General features: G+C 38.4%; 2 protein-coding genes and 1 long non-coding RNA gene across 7 annotated transcripts; 2 read left to right on the top strand and 1 right to left on the bottom strand.

The window, feature by feature from the left end:
* Positions 1–6,133: 6,133 nt before the first annotated feature.
* On the top strand, positions 6,134–11,862 carry LOC112185773 (phosphoenolpyruvate carboxylase 2). Its single transcript, XM_024324095.2, has 10 exons — positions 6,134–6,719; positions 7,321–7,712; positions 7,813–7,897; positions 8,163–8,385; positions 8,538–8,641; positions 8,726–8,813; positions 9,114–9,268; positions 9,474–10,472; positions 10,606–10,992; positions 11,389–11,862. Exons 1-10 carry the CDS (start codon positions 6,552–6,554, stop codon positions 11,671–11,673), a joined length of 2,886 nt encoding a protein of 961 aa, XP_024179863.1. The 5' UTR covers positions 6,134–6,551; the 3' UTR covers positions 11,674–11,862.
* Positions 11,863–12,553: 691 nt separating this feature from the next.
* On the bottom strand, positions 12,554–18,481 carry LOC112190231 (protein CONSERVED ONLY IN THE GREEN LINEAGE 160, chloroplastic). 4 transcript variants are annotated; one of them, XM_040515230.1, is made up of 11 exons: positions 18,041–18,477; positions 17,492–17,541; positions 17,330–17,411; positions 17,134–17,229; positions 16,858–16,938; positions 16,651–16,742; positions 14,801–14,893; positions 14,112–14,180; positions 13,676–13,878; positions 13,232–13,302; positions 12,554–12,911 (listed from the first exon to the last, which is right to left on the bottom strand). In XM_040515230.1, the coding sequence occupies exons 1-9, from the start codon at positions 18,362–18,364 to the stop codon at positions 13,737–13,739; spliced, it is 1,029 nt and encodes a 342-aa protein (XP_040371164.1). In that variant the 5' UTR covers positions 18,365–18,477; the 3' UTR covers positions 12,554–12,911; positions 13,232–13,302; positions 13,676–13,736. The 4 variants fall into 4 exon arrangements, with proteins under 4 accessions (XP_040371164.1, XP_040371163.1, XP_024185421.1 ...); XM_040515229.1 differs by lacking the exon at positions 12,554–12,911 and adding an exon at positions 12,966–13,131; XM_024329653.2 differs by lacking the exon at positions 12,554–12,911 and having other exon boundaries at positions 13,013–13,302.
* A 1,835-nt stretch (positions 18,482–20,316) lies between these two features.
* LOC121051354 lies at positions 20,317–21,795 on the top strand. Of its 2 annotated transcripts, none has more exons than XR_005805507.1 (4): positions 20,317–20,457; positions 20,838–20,949; positions 21,044–21,196; positions 21,279–21,795. It is a non-coding gene; the product is annotated as an uncharacterized LOC121051354 (long non-coding RNA). The 2 variants fall into 2 exon arrangements; XR_005805508.1 differs by having other exon boundaries at positions 21,044–21,200; positions 21,365–21,795.
* The last annotated feature ends 396 nt before the right edge of the window (positions 21,796–22,191 follow it).

Genomic DNA, 22,191 nt, shown 5'->3' with positions numbered 1-22,191 from the left:
GCTGAAAAACACTCAACTCATGGCATATGTCGGAAGAGCTTGAGCAACAACCTCGATTAGGATATCTTTTCCAGCTTCACTACGCAAATTCCCTTACCAATTTTTCAACTTCTAGGCCAAGTTATCTTTAATATACTAAAAGGTTGCAGTTTTCCTGCGACCTACATACGTTGGGAGGCCTAAGTATCTTTCATGAGACGCCACAATTTCCACACCATCAATGCGACAATACATCATCTTTTAAATCTGTACCAACCATTTTACTGAAAAAGACTAACACTACACCAATTTTGTTATCAGACAACGGCAGAAAACCGTTGTGTGATTTGAAGACCCACCGTTGTAGAGTGAGCCGTTGTCTGATGAAAAATCAGACAACGGTGGAACACAGTTGTGTGATAAACACACAGACAACAGGTATGTGTTATAACTGTTGTGTGATAGCTCGGCAGATGGCTCCGCAGATGCCCAGTGCAGCTGCGCAGCAGTTGAGGGGCGTCTTCAGACAACAGTGCCAGTTTGCAACCGTTGTATGTTAAGCATGTCAGACAACATTTTTTTTATTTTGCCTATTGTCTGATTGCTCTTCAAACTTCAATTCTTAGACTATATATGTTGTGTGATTAACTTTAGGACAACAGAGTTCAATTAATTTTGTTGTCTGAGTGTAAATCAGAAGACACTGATTCGTTAAAAACCGATGTGTGATATGATTGATTACAATGTATTTTGTCCCATTTTTGTTACCTGATCATTGTGTGATCAGAATTAGGAAAAATTAATGCTCCATTATAACCTAAATAATGGTACGTCTAGATCGTTGATCAATTGGAAAGAAAACACATTGCAAATTCTCAAATGAGTAACAAACCTATATATCTCTTAATGTTAAAAGCATTTCCCAAAAGCTGATACAACTACGTAAAACATGCCACATATAGAGTTTGTGCAGAAACTTGGTTTCAATAGCCAATAAATTGATACAAATTCTTGTCTTCCCACTATTCCAGGAACTTAGTCTGTGCAGCCATGGTGTCAAACCTTTAAAGTTGAAGCGAGTGGTTTGCAATTTCTGTCCAAATGTCCAACCGAAGACACCTCAGCCAAAAAAGCCAATCCAGAACCTATATACAAACAAATAAGCTTCAGAAAGTTAATAAATTCCTTTCTATCCATCAGAACACAACCTTCTGCATGCCATCCCAAAGTGCATATATCCAATTGTTATGCTTATGATTTAAATATTGAAAGTTGCAAGTCAAGTTGTCCAAATAGAAGTCATATACATCTTTGAGCTGTATATTAGTCATTTGCTACACTCAAGCCTCAACTGCTCCAAACTAAACAGCAAGTAATTAGGGTTTTCCAATCCAAATCAAAGCAGAGACCTCGATCAACAAGGGGGGTGGGGGAGGGGTGATGAAAGCAGGCTTACCGGACAAAAAAAATAAATTCATGGCGTCCACGATGGCGCAGCAGCGTCCCCAATCACCAAATCCATTTTAACTAGAAAATCAATCAAACCTAAAACACAATCGATTTCAAAAACATGAAAATTCGAGGCAAGAGAAGTACCAGTTAACAAAACCTGTCCTTGGCCACCACCGTGAACTTCATATCACCAGAAACTAGCTGAAACGATGCCAATTCGAGGAGCTTGTGGACTTTCTGGTGGAGATTCCGATCGGAGATCGACTTGGAATCCCCTTGTTGCTCGTCGGACATCATCTCGTATAAGGTCTTGTATAAGATCATCACCCAACTCTTCTTCGTTTGATACGGCGGCGTCGGATTTCGAGTTCTCAGCTCGATTCGGGTCGAATGGATCTATTGCTACCTGGCCGATGAGCTCTGCAGATGAGCTATTCTTGAATGGAAAGATCCAACCCATGAGGCTCTCCACCCACTTGGAAAAGCCCCAGGCGCCGTTGCAAGCTGTCAACGAGGAAGATGGAGATGATCTATTCTAGTTCGGGCCGCTGAGAGGCAGAGATCTGAGGATGAGGGACAAGTCTCTGCGGCGGAGAACGAGATCCAAGTCTCCCATGAGAAACATGCCCTTTGGTAATAATGACTGTTGCTTTGCGAAAGATCTGAAGGAGGGTGATTTGGGGAAAAAGAAGAAGATACCGGAGAATGGTGAGGAGGAGGAGGAGGAGGAAGAAGTTGGGAGCTTGGAGACTACTCCTTCGGTTTCAGCTTCGTCTTCAAGATCATCCTCAGCTGGAAGAAACTCGAAAAGATGGGTCTTTCTGAAAGATTTTCTCCACAGGAGTAAAAGTGAAGGGAGGAGTAATAACAAATTCTGGGTCACAATCTCATTCTCGAGTAGTGGTAAGGAGAAGAAAATAGAGGTTAGTGTTAGGGGAGAAAATAGGCAGAAAATTGGCTTGTCCGAGACAAGTATTGATCAATGCGGTAGAAAATAGAGGCAACAGAGAGGGAAATATATAGGGTTTGGAGTTGGGGGAGGAATTGCGGGAGTGGAGCTTGGAAAGAAAGAAGATAGAAGAGAGAGGTGGGGAATCCTAACTACTACCTCTCATTCATCCTCCTGTCCTCACTAACTACTTCTTTGGTTCTTTGTAGAGGCAGGAATTGTGTCGCAGTGCAGTTGAGTATGAGGGGGTCGCGAATAAGTTGGAGAAAGCGAGTTTAGGGTTTCGACGATTGAAGAAATTTTGGAGTCGGGAGTTGAGGGGTTGATGATTAGGGATCAGGGATGCAGGTTTCAGTGGAGTCGGACACGGAGGTTGGTTGTAGATGAAGATGAAGGTACTTGTCTTTCGGGGAGAGAAGACAGATGAAAAAGAAATTGTGTTTTTGATGGTGTTCTGTCTGGCCATCTGGGTGTTGGAAAAAAATGAAGTGGGAGACAAAAGTCATTAGCCCTAGCCAATTAAGTTGTCAAATGCACCGGCTGCTGGGCTATTTTTATTTTGTGTTCATGTATCAGACAACACATAATGAAGTTATGTTGTCTGATTCCGCACACATTAAATTTGAGTTATGGCAGCAAGGAGGGAAAATTCCCACTCTGTGTAAGCAAAATTCAGTTTGGGAGCAGGGGAATGGAGACGCATCAAAACATCTAATATATCTTCCTTGATCATACAACATAAAAACAAAAACTGTTGTATGACAATTTGCAAACTACACTCATACAACAGATATAACTATTCTGTTGTACAATGAAGTACCAATTTGGAGCCAAATTTGGGTTGATCTAGGAGGGAAATCTGCCACTATTTTTTTTATTTATTCACACAACAGATTATTCTTGTAACCGTTGTGCAATGACTTTCTAAACAAAAACTTCAGAATTTTAACCACCTTATACAACGTAAGTTTACTAAACATGTTGTGTGATTCACTTTTCTTCATCACACAACACTTTTTTTTTTCCGTTGTGCAAAAAGTGTTGTGTGTTAACGTTTTTGGTGTAGTGTAAGCTCTTATTGAAATTCACTAGCTGCTCTAATGCTCTACCATGTATCTCAATCACGTCCTGAATTTCATAGCATGTCTCAAGGGAAGCTTAAGCATATAACACACTATCATCTGCAAAAAGCAAGTGATTAATAGATGGAGCATTGAAACAAACCTCAATACCTGAAAGAAGGCCAAGATGCTGTTTTTGTTGTAGGAGAGCCAAGAACCCTTTTGCACCTATCAAGAATAGATAAGGTGACAGGGGATACCCCTGTCTCAACCCTCTGCTAGGTGTGACAAGTCCCCTAGGTTTTTCCCAAATCAAGAAGGAGAATTTCTGGCATGGTTATATGAAGGCCATCAAATTTAAATTTTATTAAAAAAAAAAATCTTAGTTATTCTTGTTATATCGATAAGAGGAAATCAAGGCGCTGACCTAAGTCAATTCTAACTTAATTTGCCAAGCTCAAAATTCTACTCATTTTGTTCATTGCATAAAGTTTCAATTCATGTCTTTTGTAGAGACTCCTGATACTATTTCGGGACGTTCTCTAGGTGCACACTAATAATAAAAACAGAGTTCAGATACACATCTCAACTATACAATAACCTCTAGAAGACATTTTTATCTAATATATGGTGTACTTATTTCTTCATATCTAATTTCTTATCATTTTCTTTTGAGATGAGGAAGTTTTGGTCTTCAGTTGGGTAAAATCCCTTCCTAAACCTTTGTTTGCTACTCGAGGGGTAGCGGCGACTTAGCTACTGTATTCTTAGGAGGGTCAATAACACTAACAATGGTCATTTGGCTTGACGACTCCATAAAAAACATAAGTAAAATCGAACAAATGCGCAAAAGGGAGAGTTAGTAGCAACTGTCTCATAATCAACCAACCAAAGCCGCCTATATATCCTTAAATGATGCCCTTGGACATTTAACTCTTACTAAGTGTCGAAGAACTTGTTCGAAATGAAATATCCCACATTAGAAAAGTGACAAATAAAATATAATTTATAAGGGGTGACTCTTACCCAATTGTTCCGAGGCTTTTTGTGATTAAAACCCAATACCTAACGGGTGATTAAGTTAAGACAGTATCGGTACAATGATGGACTATGGGCCACACTTATTCCTGTTTAACATGGTATCAGAGCGGGTCTCTCTTCAATTGCGTCTCCAATTGTCATTGGCCTAAATTTGGGTTCCTTATATTGCTATCAGAATATTCCTATTTGATTGTTACCAAGTGTCCGTTGTGGGCCTTGGATTATTATATTGGCAAAGTCTCCGATATGAGACTTGTGTCCCAATTTCCAATGTGAGAATTAGATTGTTAATTAATTTCACGTGTAACCTAACTTGAAATATTCTGATTGGATTGTTACCAAGTGTCCATTGTGGGCCTTGGATTGTTATATTGGCTAAGTCTCCAATATGAGACTTGTGTCCCAATTTCCAATGTGGGAATTTGATTGTTAATTAATTTCACGTGCAGACCTAAAGTTAGGTTGCAGTGAAGGGGAGTGTTGGAAAGGAAAGATCACACATTAGAAAAATGACAAATAAAATATAATTTATAAGTGGGTGGCTCTTACCCAATTGTACCGAGACATTTTGTGATCAAAACCCAACACTTAACATGAGGTTAAGTTGGGACAGTAGCGATACAATAGTGGACCACTGGCCACACTTGTCATTGTTTAATAAAACTCACTATCGAAGGTTGTCAGAGGGAAGAAGCTCAATTAGAAGCAATTTAAGCTGCTATTGAGGAGTAGGAGCCACCAAAGAGAATGAGGAATCTAGGAGTTGTATGGGTGTTCTCAAGAGTCAAGAGTGAAGGACCCAATTTCTAGGCCTAAAGCACATAACCATGCCCTAATAATTTTTTTCCATGTCTAATGATCATGAGATGGTCATAAACTTGATGTAGTGAAGGAGTTGTTGCCGCGATTCTAGTGATTTAATACTGCATTGAGCGTATGATGGTCTCAACCCTCCTTCGCCATTTAGGCTAGTTCAAGTTTAAGTATGGTACTCATTTTTACACCTATGTCTATAACACAAGAGAGATTCTAGTGAGAACTTTAAAGGGTTTTTGTCAATTTACACCATTTTTAGAGATTTTTTTCCCACTTACCCCATTGTCGTTTGGAGCGAGGGAGAGAGACGCCGGAGTTGTCTGTGTAGAGAGAGAGGTCTGACTAGGGAGAGAGAGAAGAGAGGAAAGAGAGTGGCAATGCTATAATTTATTAATTAGGCTTAGGGCAAAATGGTCATTTAACGTTAAACTGTGTAAATGGGAACAAAAATCTGTTGTTGGGGTAATCTTTTCTTATTTTGGTGTTTTGGGTCAAGGACCCAACTTTAAAATGAAGACTTAATAATGACTTTGAAATTAACAGTTGAATGAGTGGTTTCAATTTTAATTGAATATTAATTCTACAACATATATGTCATCCAACCGTTGATTTAAAAGTCCTCACAAAATTCTCATTTTAGGGTCCTCATTAGACTAGTTACACATACTTTATTTTTTCGTTACATTTATTTATTTATTTTTATTTTTGATTATATTTTTCTCTCCACATATCCGATCCCGATCAACGTGTAAATGTAAAATTGTGAATTACTAATTTGTAGCTACTACACTCTCCTCCCCCTCCTCTCTATAAATTTAAGTCCAACACAGAAAGAGAGTCCTGCTTTACATAACCCACACACAGACACCCACACACTCTCACTTCTCTTCTTTCTGACCCCTTCCGTGATCAGAACCCTCCGTCTCTAATCCTTTGTACTTTCTCGTGCACGGATCATAAGCAACCCGTTTCTCTTCATCTGGGTCTCACGGGATTCGCTTTGCTTCCTCCCACCCTATCTTTTCCTTTTTTTTCTTTTTCCCCATTATATATATCATCTCCTTTTCTTCATAGAGTTTGTGCTCTACTTCAATCCGGTTTATACTCTACTTCCTCTGAAAACTCAGTTTGCTCTACTCTGTTTCCGCAAGGATTTGTGGGTTTTGATTCATTATTAATACCATGCAGTGTTTTGTTGGTTAAAAAAAGTCAAATACAGAGTAACCCAGAAAGCAGAGAGAGAGAAGGCAACCATGGCAGCGAGGAACTTGGAGAAGATGGCTTCAATTGATGCACAGCTGAGGCTGTTGGCACCAGGAAAGGTGTCTGAGGATGACAAACTGATCGAGTACGATGCTTTGTTGTTGGATCGCTTCCTCGATATTCTTCAGGATTTACATGGGGAGGATCTCAGAGAAACGGTAGTGAATTTTCTCTGTTTTGATTAGTTTTTTACTTGCTTTGAATTACCATTGACTGCTTATGGAGTTCACTAGTTGGTAGTTTAGAAAATTTCTGGGGTAGGTACCATGTTAGTTTTGATCGAGTTTCGCTGTTCTTTTTTGTTTGTTGTTATATGTATTTATGTTTTATGTTTTGTTTTTCTGGTTCAAACCTTGATGTTATCGCTTTGTTTGTTCACTAACTATAATGCTTGTTTGGGACTTGGGAGTATCTTATATATTTTTTATTTGATTCAATTTTTATGATACGAAAATCGAAAGTAACTATTTTGTCTAACTACATACCTTTTTGTTTGTAATTCAGCTTTCGTTCTTCTTTTATTGTTATTTGCATTGAAAAACACTCCAAATGTCATTCCTTTATACTGTTCAGGGTTGTCATATGGACGAGGATTTGATATATTATTGATTTACAGAGCAGATAGTATCTATGAAATTTTACTTAAAAGGTTCTGCATGTTAGGTACCTCGATGATGCGATTAGGAAATTGGGGCATATTAAGTGAAAATATCTGATGATATAGGTGTTTATTGACCTTTGGGATCTGATTTGCTATAGGTTCAAGATTGTTATGAGCTATCTGCGGAATACGAAGGAAAGCAGGACCCGAAAAAGTTGGAGGAACTTGGAAATGTGTTTACAAGTTTGGATCCTGGTGACTCCATTGTTGTTGCCAAGTCTTTTTCCCACATGCTTAACTTGGCCAATTTGGCTGAAGAAGTTCAGATTGCATATCGGAGAAGGATAAAGTTGAAGAAGGGAGATTTTGTTGATGAAGCAAGTGCTACAACAGAGTCGGACATTGAAGAGACGTTCAAGAAGCTTGTGGGGCAACTGAAGAAGTCCCCACAAGAAGTTTTTGATGAATTGAAGAACCAGACTGTAGATTTGGTTCTAACCGCACATCCTACTCAGTCTGTTCGCAGATCTCTGCTTCAAAAGCATGCAAGGTTCGTTCTCCATTCCCCTGGTTTACTTATCTTATGTTGTGGACAGTCGATGGGTTTATGGTTGTGTTATTGACGTTGTATGCTTACTTGATCTTTTCAGGGTAAGAAATTGTTTGACGCAGTTGTATGCCAAGGATATTACACCTGATGATAAACAAGAACTCGATGAGGCTCTACAAAGGGAGGTATGTGGAAAGACAAACTGATTGAGTTTGATACAATGGCATTTTTTTGATACGATGTAATCACATTATATACTATTTCAAATACTCTTACTTAATTTGAATATAAATTTATGTTCTCTCGATTATCCCTGACATTGTCCATCAGTTAGCTGCAATTGCCAACATTTCCCCCCTTCCCCTCTAAGTGGTCCAGTATATCCTGATGGGATCTGCAGTAATAGATCTTCATTCAAATTTACTGAATATATCTATTTCTTTAACGTAGATTCAAGCTGCATTTCGTACTGACGAAATCCGAAGGACTCCTCCAACCCCTCAAGATGAGATGAGGGCAGGAATGAGCTACTTTCATGAGACGATTTGGAAAGGTGTACCCAAATTCTTACGCCGAGTTGACACTGCCTTGAAGAACATTGGGATAAATGAACGTGTTCCTTACAATGCCCCTCTCATTCAATTTTCTTCTTGGATGGGTGGGGATCGTGATGGTATGCTCATCTTATGCTTGTTATTGGCAAAACATATTCTGTCCTTATGCAGTGCTGTTTTCATCACTGTGGCATCTCTCTCCCCATGTTCTCTAGAAGCATGACTACATCATGGTTTATGTAGCTTATAATCTTTCTGATGTTGACTGCAGGAAATCCCAGGGTCACTCCAGAAGTTACACGGGATGTATGCTTATTGGCTAGAATGATGGCTGCTAACTTGTATTTCTCCCAGATAGAGGATCTTATGTTTGAGGTGTGAAATTATAATCATGATCTTCAGAGTATTTTAAATATGTTATTCCCTCTGCATTTTCTTATATTGTTTTTTTACCCACAGTTATCTATGTGGCGTTGCAACGATGAGCTTCTTGCTCGTGCTCATGAACTTCATAGGTCTTCAAGGAAGGATGCAAAACACTATATAGGTATGCAATGGTTTCATGTTTCTGTCATTTTAGGCTTGGACATTTTGAATGTCCAAGTAAACTTTAAATCTTTGACTATTAGTTATATCGCTATATCTCTCTCTCCCCTTTTTTTTTTTGGGGGGGGGGGGTTCCTTATAAAGGTTTCAGTTCATTTTTCCCCCAAACTGACCCAACTCTTCATGGCATTGGTGGATAACTCTCTACTGTTTTATTACTATTGCTGTGATTATCATTATTTGATCTGTCCTTTGATTCAAGTATAGAGTGCCTTTGTTAATCTTTATTCTTTGTTATCAGAGTTTTGGAAACAAATTCCTCCAAATGAGCCATATCGTGTTATTCTTGGTGATGTGAGAGACAAACTCTACAATACACGTGAACGTGCTCGTCAATTACTATCCAATGGAACCTCTGACATTCCTGAGGACACAACTTTTACTAATGTTGAACAGGTATTTCCTATCATGATTTATTTCATTGGAGTTCTATAAATAAATATTCCGTTACCAGAGTCTCCATTTTCAAGATATTTTCAGTTTACCCCAAATTTGAAACCTTTATATAGTAGAAGCTGAACGCAAAAATTATGTTGGAAAATATTTTTGTTTTACAAAACTCTCATCTGAGAGCTGTTTTTGTGTTTCTGCTCAATTGTAGTTCCTGGAGCCTCTCGAACTGTGTTACCGGTCACTCTGTTCCTGTGGTGACAAGCCAATTGCTGACGGGAGCCTTCTTGATTTCTTACGGCAAGTTTCTACTTTCGGACTTTGTCTTGTGAGACTAGACATACGGCAAGAATCAGACAGGCACACTGATGTCATTGATGCTATTACAAAGCACCTGGGCCTTGGGTCTTATCGAGAATGGCCTGAGAAACAAAGGCAAGAATGGCTGTTGTCTGAGCTCAGTGGAAAGCGCCCTCTTTTTGGCACTGATGTTCCCAAGACAGAAGAAATTTCTGATGTATTGGAGACATTCAAAGTCATTTCAGAACTTCCCTCAGACAACTTTGGTGCCTATATTATATCAATGGCAACAGCCGCATCTGATGTACTTGCTGTTGAGCTTTTACAACGTGAATGCCGTGTGAAAAAGCCACTACGGGTTGTTCCATTGTTTGAGAAGCTTGCTGATTTAGAGGCTGCTCCTGCTGCTGTGGCTCGCCTCTTCTCTATAGATTGGTACAAAAACCGGATCAATGGGAAGCAAGAAGTCATGATAGGGTACTCAGATTCAGGAAAGGATGCAGGCCGTCTATCTGCAGCATGGCAGCTATACAAGGCTCAAGAAGAGCTCATAAAGGTTGCGAAACAATATGGAGTTAAGCTTACCATGTTTCATGGCCGAGGTGGAACGGTTGGAAGAGGAGGAGGACCCACTCATCTTGCTATATTGTCTCAGCCACCTGAGACAATTCACGGTTCACTCCGTGTAACAGTTCAAGGTGAAGTTATTGAACAATCATTTGGAGAGGAGCACTTGTGTTTTAGAACACTTCAGCGTTTCACAGCAGCCACACTAGAGCATGGCATGAATCCCCCAGTTTCGCCGAAGCCAGAATGGCGTGCACTCATGGATGAGATGGCAGTTGTTGCTACGGAGGAATACCGTTCAATAGTTTTCCAGGAACCCCGTTTTGTTGAATACTTTCGCCTTGTAAGTAGCCTGTTCATCAAGCACGATCACCCCTTTAACTATTTTCAGAAAAAGTCCCTTCATATCTGCCTACCTTAATAAAATTTGCTCTTATTTACTTTCTGCTGAGATACTTATTTCTTGAATAATGCAGGCAACACCAGAGATGGAGTATGGTCGGATGAACATTGGGAGTCGTCCATCAAAGCGAAAGCCAAGTGGAGGCATTGAATCACTTCGAGCAATCCCATGGATCTTTGCATGGACCCAGACAAGATTTCACTTACCAGTGTGGCTTGGTTTTGGGGCAGCATTTAAGCAGGCCTTAGAGAAGGATGCAAAGAATCTTCAGATGCTTCGGGAGATGTATAATCAGTGGCCTTTCTTCAGAGTCACCATTGATTTAATTGAGATGGTGTTTGCCAAGGGAGACCCAGGTATTACAGCTCTTTATGACAAGCTTCTGGTGTCAGAAGACCTATGGTCATTTGGAGAGCGACTGAGGACCAACTATGAAGATACTAAACGCCTCCTACTCCAGGTAAAACTGTCCCTTCATCTGTTTTTATTCATAAAAGTTTTCAAATACTCTTTTCTTTTGGTCTCAATCAAATACTCATTTTTGCATGAAGCTAAAACAAATAATTCGAAAATATAAACTATTATTAACCATCAATATAAAGTATCTTTGTAACTGCTTCCCTTCTTATACCAACATGAAGTCTAACCATAAGAATGAGACCAAATATAAAAACCATTCTTGAGATGAAATTTTAACTTAGACTTCCAAATATTAGTTTTATGATAATTAGTGAAATGCTCTCATGGGTTTGTTACTAAATTTGTACTAGGTCAAAGTGTTTTTGAATGAAAAAATTTGATTTGACTGCACATACAGATATTTGAAGAGACCAATCTTATCTGTACATTTTTGTAGGTTGCTGGGCACAGAAATCTTCTGGAAGGAGATCCTTACTTGAGGCAGAGACTTCTTCTTCGTGACTCGTATATTACAACACTGAATGTGTGCCAAGCCTATACGCTGAAGCAGATCCGTGACCCCAACTATCATGGTCAAGTAAGGCCATTAAAGGAACCAGCAAGGAAGCCAGCAGCAGAGCTCGTCAATCTTAACCCAACAAGCGAATATGCTCCAGGTCTAGAGGACACACTTATTTTGACCATGAAGGGTATTGCTGCTGGGATGCAGAACACTGGTTGAAGCTCCAGTACTTGCGTTTTCTTTGATATGTCGGACACCTGAAGTCAAGTATTGTATCGGTTTCTATCTGTTTATCAGTAGTGCTTTGAACTTCCATCTAATAAAAGCTTTTGTAATAAGTTAAATGCAAATGGATTTTTGGTTTGTGTGAATTAGAATTTGCAATATTAGTAGTTTTTCAGATACCGGGGAACTATTTGCTCATTTTTCACAATGGCAGCAGGTTACCTTGGTAAGATGGAAACACAAAGCTGAAGTTTTGTTTTCCTCGGGACATGTTGATTCTAATATCTAAAGCATCTGTTAGCATTCCGAAGGGATTAATTACTCTATAACAATGATATTACAATAATATCTAAAGCATCTGTTAGAATGCTCAATACACCCGATCCAAACCCTCTCCCAACTGTGCTATTCCCACAATGCTGTTTTTTTTTTCCCTCTTCTTTCCTGAGTGGAAACCAATCATAACTTTAAATAGTTGGCAACTTGGCATTACAAAAGAACCTGCAATACCGTGTGAAAATAAGCTTCATCTAACTTGACCGTGTGTTTATCACAGCCACATCACAGTGTCTGAATGAGTCGCTTCTACTTAGCTGTACCTTCACTTTCAAACTGGAGGCTGCCACATCCTTGAAACGGAGAGCCTCTCTTTTTTCTAACCGAGCATTCAGATGAATCGGACATCGCAAGCACACAAATAGTCCGGCCCTTTAGGTGAGCGAGCCGGTCCGCCCAACCGAACTGGTGAGCTGTTTTTTTAATTTTTTTTTTATCTTTGTACTAGAGCAAGTATTAGAGCAATTATGAACTACATTATGAACTCCAGACCTATATTGTATTGAGTAGTCATACCCAAATAAGCTTCAATAATCAATTCTGTTGAGCTGAAGTGGTAACCTTTTGTTCCAAAAACTTGCTGAATAGTCCGGTGGACTGGCAAAACCTCCAATGTTTAACAACCAATACTACAACCATTTCCTTGTCACATACAGAAGGCCAAATGTCTTTAAGCCAATGTTTCACAACGGAATGCAATTGGATGACCCTTCTCCATGTCTACATGTGCTTGGTGATCACTCAACATCACCTCCTCTTGCTTCTTCCATGCCTTCGACAATGAGCGTCAACATGGCAAGTTGATTTCTCCCCATTTTAGAATTTTTGATGCAAATTCTCAGATCTTGAATTGTAGGCTGATTAGTGATTCTTCCACTTTGGTACCAGCTAAGACTCTAGATTGGGGAGTATATCAATTTGAGTATTTTCCATTAATCAACTCTCGATTGTTTTTAAAAAGAAATGAAAAGAAAATTGATGTGCGCGCACATTGGTGTTACAGAAATGGTGATAGTAAAGAAAGAGGCAGTTGATTCTTCCCCACATAAGGAAACATTCACCGGATTTGAACAAAATGAATTGGTTTCAATTGATACTGTGTGGGGAAGCTTGATCCTACAACCATACCAGATGACAGATGGTATCTAGGGAAGACTGATTTAAACAAGGCTGATTTTACTGTCTTTGAACAGAAATAAAAAGTACAATTCCTTACTATTCACTAGACTACATATACACCTCTTCCTTTCCAAGCAGCATGTCACAACTGCAACCATTACCTGTAATCTGGACAACAGACGAACAAGTTTAACAAAGCAAATCAGAAAGATTGTTGAGTTGTAAACTACAACATAAAAAGCTGGCAGGTCTAATGCAACCGGCCAGATTACTTCAAATGCAGTTGGTTTCTATGGGTCTAAAACGAGTAAACTTGTTAATTAAGATAAAGTTTGAGGGACTATTTGTTCATTGCAGTGTTGGACATGTTTTGCAACACGTTAATAATCTGAGAATATGATACAAAATTGAGGAAATATGCAATTCAGAAACTCGAATCACTTGGTTTCCAATTGAACATCTCAGATGCCTAAACTTTGATCATATAAGTTCTGATTATTGAAAACATGCTTGGTAGACACATATGAAAATAAGAACAAACCTTTGCAAGCTGCATCATAACCATTACTGGAATATTCTGCTGACGTATATGTTAAGGTTTATCATGAACTTGTATCTATTTTCTCAACTTGAGGAATTGCTTCCTCTATAGCTTGAATAAAAGTAGCAATTTTATACGTGAAGAATCCCACCAACATTGGTATCAATTCCAGGTGCATGAATCCATATTGTGGAACAACGATCCTATACCCAAACTCAACTTTATTAGTCATTGAAAGATAGTCATAGCTTGAACATATTATGTTCAGCTATATGCATTGAGTCAAGGGTAAAGTACTTTAAAGAAAGGGAAATAAATTGGGAAAAAGTTGACATGCATTTAAAGAATATTTGCAGAAACTACCTGGGAGAAGTATTTTCAAAGAAATAAGAACGTAGTAACAATCTAAGAGAAAAATGTCAGCACAAATACTTACCCATTCCACCTGTTAAATATCATGACTAATACAACAGGAACCAATAGCCTTGGTTGACCAATTGCTCCCCTGCATAAAAAATTCCATAAAGTTATATGGTTTCACCTTTCATATGGTTAATACTAGAAAAGACACAGCACAACAAGTCCAGTGGAGTAATCATGGTGAGGGTAGGCAGTTTCATAACTTTCATTATTCTTCGTGAGTTCCCACATGCTATTTCCCAATGGACAGTCAGGAATAAATTCTTTATGAACTGCTCTTAACTAAAACACCATTCATCATTGTAACCACAAAATAAAATAAAAACCATTGATAAAATCAATATTTCACAAATATGTAAGAGCAACACTCAACAGGCAACATTGTGTATGAAGGTTAACAGAACAAAGACGATGTGTAAGTTGGAAGATAATACATAAACTAACAACCCAGGTTTCTGATGTTAGCAAGACAAGGCAATATTGGAGCTAACAGGCATCTTTAGGTGAGGCCTCGATTGATAGATTGAAAATTCTGGGAAACTCACTAGTTTGTGCAGAGTGTGGATATTTTAAACATCAAAATACATGTGCATGCTTTTAAAGAATCTAATCAAATTGCATATTGAACTGCTCATCTATATACAATTAAGTCATTAAATGTTTGCATGAAAGTTGCAATTACATAAGTAGACATTTGTTACATACTTGAGAAGTCCTCTTGCTCCATCTGCCATGGAATCCACACTAGTCCCTAGCATACGCATGTAAGCCAGAGAACCAAGGAACCCAACACCATAGCTGAATGTATAAGAAACGATTAGCATCTATCTCATAAAGAAATTATAATCTATACAAAATCTAAAGGAAACATCAAGTTCTGTGAGAGATTGCCATTTCAAAAATCAAAACAATAATATTGATATTGTCATACAGCTAATAGGAAAACTAAACCATAGCAGGGCCCACACTTTGGTTAAATGCTCATAATTGAATAATTGGGGCATACTCTTTTGGTTACCTATTCACAAATAAAAAATGTTGGGAGATATTTATTCTATTGGTTGTAAAAGAGTACTTATGGATTTTGATATCCATTGTCATCATGCCATGACATAGGTAGTCAAACATGCCAGTCTATTTCATCTGAATGCTAGAGTTCATCTCATAGAATCAACTTTCAATTCTAAAAGAAATCCTTTTGTAGAGTTTAACCCTGTAATGGATCTTGAAGTACTATTTCTGCACTACTTTGACCAAATATCACCAGCTGAAGACATTGAGTGTGACAGCCAAATGAATTGACTAACTTCCATAATAGTAAAATCAAGAATAGGGGTATGGAGTTACTTTTATCACACTATCAGGCATACTGTGTGCATGGGCAGAGAAGCAACCTGCACTAGACGCTCATATACACCAATAACACATACCCAACCCCTGCGTGTTTCCCAAAACGTTTCACTCTTGTTCCACTGTACAGTTTACAGGCTCAGAATTACCTAGTCTCACTTTATCCCCTCTCACTAATATGACCCTACAAAAGTAAGTGTTGAGCTAGTGTATCAATCAAGAAGGTTGGCTTCATTTGCCATGTTGAGGGCTCAGAAGAAGCTCATGTTGGAAAGCAAGCCATGTGGAAGAGCCTATTAGGATACTAATTAGAGGATGGATTGACCTATGAATGACTTACTCAGGCCCCTTCTCACTAACTTCCTCCTTCATTCAGAGAAGTCATCAGGAATAATATCGGTGGAGTAGAACAGAAGTGAAAATGGGAAAATATTATAATGATATATGTTATTTGGGATATATCTATATTGAACTTCTGGTTGGATTGGTTCGTCGAGTACGATCTCCAATGAAGGAAGCAAATGATTCACCCATTCACCCATTTGTTGAGCTCGAATTGGATTAGAGAGAAGCTTTTCTATGCTATGGTCTTCTCAATTGCCTGGTCTTAGTTCAAAAATGGTGGAAGGGTCTACATCAGCCTTTCTATCTCCACAGGGATGACCTGCACTTTTACGCTAGTTCACCAACCTCACAAGACTATTTGGCCCTCTATTGTACACCAGGAAACTCCAATCAACTCTATCGGGACTGAACTCTGAACCCATAATCAGTATCTCACATCGCATTAGCTAATTGAATAAACTTTTTCTCCTAATTTGTTCTCTTTGTCAAAATAAGAAAAGTTAAATGTTACTTTCTACAATAGGGTATGAAGACTAGTAGGGAACAATGCAGCAGAGACACTGTCTTAGGCTACGGGTTCAACATATATGGATACACGTAGGACACATTAAAAGTTCTACAGAAGCAAGAACAGAGAAAATGAGTGAAAAGAAAGCATATTCACAAGACATTTCCCATTCATTACACTATTTTCTGGCAAGAATGGCAAGTGAAAAACGAAACTGACCCACCAGAGATACAGAAACTAGTGGGTGTATAATTGATACTTTTAGATTTCGTAAATATTAGAGAACATACTTTTAGATTTGTATATTTTAGATTTCGTATATATTAGAGAACAAACCCGGATTTGGACATACCTCGCTGCAATTTCAGGGGAATATGAAACATAAGCTGAAACTAATCCAACACCTCCTATACCCAGTGTAAGTACTTGCAATCTCTTCTTTAACTGTAATAGCAAAATTAAAAAGAAAATTACTATTTTTACTCTTGTAAAATCAAGAGAGGAGAATGAAACTGAGCAAGGTAAAGAGGATTTAGTAAACAGTACAGCGGATATCTACCTTGAAATACTGCTTCCTATACTGCTCAGCTACTACTTTCGGGTCCTCCTTTGAGCGCCTTGCTTCCCGAAACATCACTTCCTGCAGGTTTGATGTCCAAGTGAGAAGTGTAAATTTAGGAAGAATCCTTCAGAGAAAAGTTAGTGAGTGTAAATGGAAGTTCTCATTTCACTTATATGAGAAAAACCATTATTTTCCATTATAAGCTAGAGAATCCATAAAAAAGATTCAAAGTGGCTGAATGCGAAGGGGCTTCAAGTGGAACGTATAGCTTACACTGCCTCCAGTTGCAGCCTTAGTTGCTCTGGCCCATTTATCTTGCTCACGTCGTGTTGGTGCATGTCTCCATTTAATAGCAGTGCTTTTCAAACTCTGAGAATCATTTCATTTCCGAAAAAGAAAGTTAGAAGTGGCCAATAATAGTCCCAGGATAAATTACTCGAATCAAAATTGAAAGACAGTCAACAATTACTTGCGGTGTAGCCTCAACATGCTGTTGTAACTCAGGCTGGGCAGGAGAAGCTGTGAGTTGTTTGCTCAAATCAACTTCTAGACTGTACGTCCTTAGTTGGGTCAATATTTGCGAACAAATGCAGAAATAAATAAACAATTGAAAGTACTAGTGATAACAAACCTGTCGAGACTCATGACCCTATTCAAGCTAAGAAACCCAGAAGGCACTTCCTGTTTACACCAAAGCAGCTTGATCACACAACAAAGCCACAGAAACCATTCACAAAGAAATAAACCATATGACTTCATTCACCATCACTCTCTCAGACTGCCAATAAACAATGAAACCGAAACCTAAAATCTTATAACTTCGTTTTCTTAAGACAACTATGAACTTAACTCAGTTGTACAACTGTGTAAAGGGTTTGGTTCAAATCTCATCCAAGGAATCAAGCCAGCATTAATACATTATGAAAATGCTTTCTTCTTCAGCAAAAACTAACACCATGCCCAAGTAACAAACAGGACAGCAGTACAGAAAATGCAAACAACAACCATCAAATTGATTGCTAAGCTAAATAAAACACTCCCACAACTATTGAGTGGAAACACAAGAAACCCAATATTGTCAGACCACCCAAACAACAAATTACATTAAGAAACCACCAAATGAGACAGAATGAAGATAAACCCAAGTTAGGAAAAGGAAAAGAGTACTAGAATTGGAAACCTTGGCAGGAGCAACTTGGGTGGAAGTGTCATCAGGGCCCTGAATGAGTTTCTTCATGCGGTCCACGAATTCTTTGTTCCACATGAAGTCATCGGATTCAAGAGGGTCCACATCGCCTCCCCAGTACTTGCGGAGCTTCGTGGTGGTTGGTGGGCCACCGTACTCGCCGGGAGCCATCCCAGTGGACCATTTCTGGGGCTTCTTCTTGGGCAGTAGGATCTTGCTCTGTCTCGGGTCGGGCACGGGTTGGCTTGCTGATGATGAGTCCGGAGAAATGGGTGTTGCTGTGGAGGTCACTGAGAGATAGTAGTTCAGAATTGCCATCGATTATGTTTGGTTGGTTTTCCTATTGTCTTTGAATTCTGAGTGTATGTAAATGGTGGTGTGGTGAAGAATGAGTCCACACCCCACACTTGTTGTGTCTTATTCACAGACCGTAAATATCTATCTTGCTAAGAGTCTGAAAGGGAAGAGGAAAATCTAGTGGATACAAACAAGGTAAGTAAAAGGGGTCTAGGAGTACTGTGAAACGAGAAGAATGATTTAATTACAGTTGTGCCGGGAAAACTGTACTATAGGATTTAGCTGACGTACATTATGGAACAAGTTCACTGTTAACACCCCTGCATATGTTGTCTAGGCTTGTTCAGGAACGATGTGCTATCATGTGAATGTGAATATGTGATGACTGATGACTGATGAATCAGTTCCATGGGATCGTGCTGCCATGGTAGTGTACTAGTGTTGGTATACAAATTGAGATGACAACATGTAAATATGCAGCTGAAGATTTCAAAATATCATTCTTTTTAAAGAAATTTTTTATTTCATTCATTCATTAATAAAATGACATAAATTAGAATGATATCGTAAATTTTCATTTTTCATCATTTCCAACAAATAAAGTAAGAGAAGAAGTACTCATTTTCTAATTACAAATAGAGTAGTTACAGAAATCTCGAGCTAATAAGGTCCAAATTTTTACGACAATGATCTCCCTTTTTTACGAGCTATAGATAGATGACCAATATAGGGAGGCACAATACATCATCAATAGCCAACATTACGACGAACTTCACCCTCTTTCCTGCCATGTTGCAAGGTACCAGACTACATGCTTACCATGACGATAGTAACACACAAATTATAAAGCGTTCAGTCCCCAACATCAATTGCCATATATATGGCGCAATGAGCACATTAGTAAGATCGCAATTAGGACTAAGACTAAGACCTCAATCCCCACTATAAAACCTGCTGACAACGCCCAAACCATGACTTAATAGAGTCAGGCTAACCACAAAAACAAAACCTTAACAAAACTAGAAAATAAAGTAGCCATGCCGCCAACCACAGCAAGTGGTTCTGTGAATGCATTAGGTCCCACCATAGGAACGTTCAAGATGTGGAACCCCCATGACATGCATTTGAATGCTGGGATTGGTTATTCAATGTTATTTACTGAATTATAAATGTGGCCAGAGTAGGGGCTGCAATGCCCTGCTGGCTGTCCGAGTTCCCAGCGGATTAATCTCTGAACCTAAGAAGCCTTTGAGATACTGTGAATAATCTGAAAGGAAGGTGCCACAAAAAAAAAAGTAGCCATGCCGCCATACCTCCAGCCTCCCTCAAACAATCCGATGTCAGTTTTCCATCAAGTTAGTTGAAGCTAAGATGGATGTAGAGTTCATCTAAACCTAAATAAGAAAACTTTTAAAATAAGAAAGAAAGAAATGAATATAACAAAGAAAAAATTTTGAATTAAATATTACTTTGCAAAACTTAAAAGACAAAAAATTTAGTCCAACTGTAAACCAGATGTAAACCATGTTTGAGGCAATTTCGGGTGTGTCTTGTAACGTTTTATGAAACTATTTTAGTAATACTGGATTGTAGAATGAAAACGGAGAATTAAACTATAAGTTTTTAAGATATAAATACATATTCGGTACAAGTATTTCAAAACTTGAAATATTAAAAACATATCTATCATTTAAAAAAAAAAAATCTACAACACTTAGGCCCAGTTTGGGATTGATTTCCAACCTGCTTTTGAGCCTAAAAGTGCTTTTGGGGCTACATTTACCAAACACCATATATGTCCTCAAGCTGATTTTGGGGGAAGTGAATTCTCCGAAAAGCTGGTTTCTGAGAAGCTGCAATTTGCTGCTTTGCCAATTGCTTCTACGGAACCTCTCTGAAAAAACACTGAGGTTTTAATGAAAATACTGAACTGTCTATTTTGTCCTCGTTCTTTCCTAAAAATCACATTGAACAAAACATCCTTATCTCTTCCCTTCATTGCAGTAGATCGATTCTCCTGCTCCTTTCTTTATCCTCATTGGCACAAATTGGGAGAGAGAGACGCTCTACTTCTCCTCCCTCTGTCTCTGAGAAGCATCAAGCTTTGGTAAATGGTAAAACCTCATACCAACTCTTTTACAGAACCATGTTTGTATGTCCATGCATGTGTTTTGTTTAATGGAGTTGGGTGTCGTAATTGAGTGAAGAGCTTAGGGGAATTTTGGGGGAGGTTGATGGTTAATTGGCGGCTTGGATTTTGGGCTTTTTGACTGAGTGGTTGTTGGTGAATCGGGGTTTCTCTGAGATGGGGATAAATTCCTAATTAGTTGATAGGTGTTGTTTCTCATTATATGCAATGCTAATTCTATGAGGAATTTTTTCTCAAAAAAAAAAAAAAATTCTATGAGGAATTTGGTCATAAGTTGACTTTTTGCTAAGCCACTGCTTGTTCAGGTTTTATATAGATTTTGATGTAAATTTTTTGTAAGTTCAGTTTGTATCTCAAATTGTAAAGTTGAAGAATCCGGATTGAAATTTGTGTGAGGGGAGGACTAAGCATTTAGATTTGCGTGAGGGGAGGACTAAGCATTTAGAGTTACTACAAAGTAAGTTTCCCTTGTACCTCTCTCTCACATATTTGGATTTGCCAAGTTGATACAATCTGATATTGACTGCTTTGCTCTTCTTTGTTTTCTGCAGAATCCTAATTTGCAGTTTGAGTCTTTGATTTACTACCTCACAGATCTAAGTTTGGTGGATTACAAACTTGTGAAGTTCTTGCCTTCTATGATAGCTGCATCGGCTATATTTCTAGCGAGAGTTATTATTACTAGATCAAAAATGAATCCTTGGGTATGTGTTTGATTATTTTGCTTATCGTATTTCTGCTGGTCTATATGTATGAAGGGAAATTACTAAATTGTATTCATTTTAGTGTCCAGCACTGCAAGAATATACTGGTTATAAGGCAGTGGATTTAAGAGTATGTGTTCTTATCATCCATGACTTTTTTTTGGGTAGACGTGGTGGATCTTTGGTAGCTGTACGAGATAAATACAAAAAGACTAATTAAGGTATGTCTACCAAAGTGTTTGATTCTTAAACCCATTATTAAGAAATGAAATCATGGTCTTAATGGAGTCGTTTTCTTTTGGCAGTTAAACTGTGTGGCAAAAATGCATTGCCCTTCACAGTTACCACATTCTTGGTTTGAAGCTGTGAAAGCAAGAAGAAAGATTTTTGTGGCAAGGGCTTGTCCAATATTATTGGAAGATCTGGCTTTATGTTATGTAGAGAGTGCAAAATGTCAAGCTGCCTAGTGACCAAAGCTGTTGGTGGAGATGGGGATAATGAACTTCAATCTTCCTTCATACCATCTTGAAGGGTTCCACAATTCCATGAAACTACTGCCCACTTTGCACAAGATTTAACCTTCTGTATTTTGGACTACTGATTAGTTTTAATGTGATTTTGTAGACTGTTTCATAGGTATAGGTGACTGGTTGTATTCATGTAGTAAGCTCACATGCAGAGAGCTGAATGCAAATTTGCAAGTTATCTCTATATTCCTGCATGTTTAGTTTCTCTGCAGTGTTTAATTGAGAATTGAAAATCCTGTATACTTGCTTACATATCTGATATCTCAATTCTCAACCTCTCTGAATGCCTTGTAAATATATAGCTTCTATTATGCCTCTCTTAGAAAGTATAAATTTTTCCTTAGAAATTCTAAATAACAGAAGTGGGATTTGAAACTTTCTGGAGCATTATACTTTGTATGTGATAACAAAGTCCTAGAAAGTACAACTGGTAGAGTGATTATGCCATGCAAAGTTATGTATTTTAGT

The sequence above is a fragment of the Rosa chinensis genome, chromosome 2 (assembly GCF_002994745.2).
Source record: "Rosa chinensis cultivar Old Blush chromosome 2, RchiOBHm-V2, whole genome shotgun sequence".
Taxonomy (NCBI): Eukaryota; Viridiplantae; Streptophyta; class Magnoliopsida; order Rosales; family Rosaceae; genus Rosa; species Rosa chinensis.
This window is presented reverse-complemented; position numbering and strand designations above follow the sequence as displayed.

Excerpts from the sequence above, each read along its gene's own strand:
- LOC112185773 (XM_024324095.2), top strand. The coding sequence starts at position 6,552 with ATGGCAGCGAGGAACTTGGAGAAGATGGCTTCAATTGATGCACAGCTG. Across the intron at positions 7,898-8,162 it reads ATGAGGCTCTACAAAGGGAG|ATTCAAGCTGCATTTCGTAC; the intron begins GTATGTGGAAAG and ends TCTTTAACGTAG. Across the intron at positions 10,993-11,388 it reads CTAAACGCCTCCTACTCCAG|GTTGCTGGGCACAGAAATCT; the intron begins GTAAAACTGTCC and ends ACATTTTTGTAG.
- LOC112190231 (XM_040515230.1), bottom strand. The coding sequence starts at position 18,364 with ATGGCAATTCTGAACTACTATCTCTCAGTGACCTCCACAGCAACACCC. Across the intron at positions 17,412-17,491 it reads AGGGTCATGAGTCTCGACAG|TCTAGAAGTTGATTTGAGCA; the intron begins GTTTGTTATCAC and ends AAGGACGTACAG. Across the intron at positions 14,181-14,800 it reads GGAGCAAGAGGACTTCTCAA|GGGAGCAATTGGTCAACCAA; the intron begins GTATGTAACAAA and ends TTTTTTATGCAG.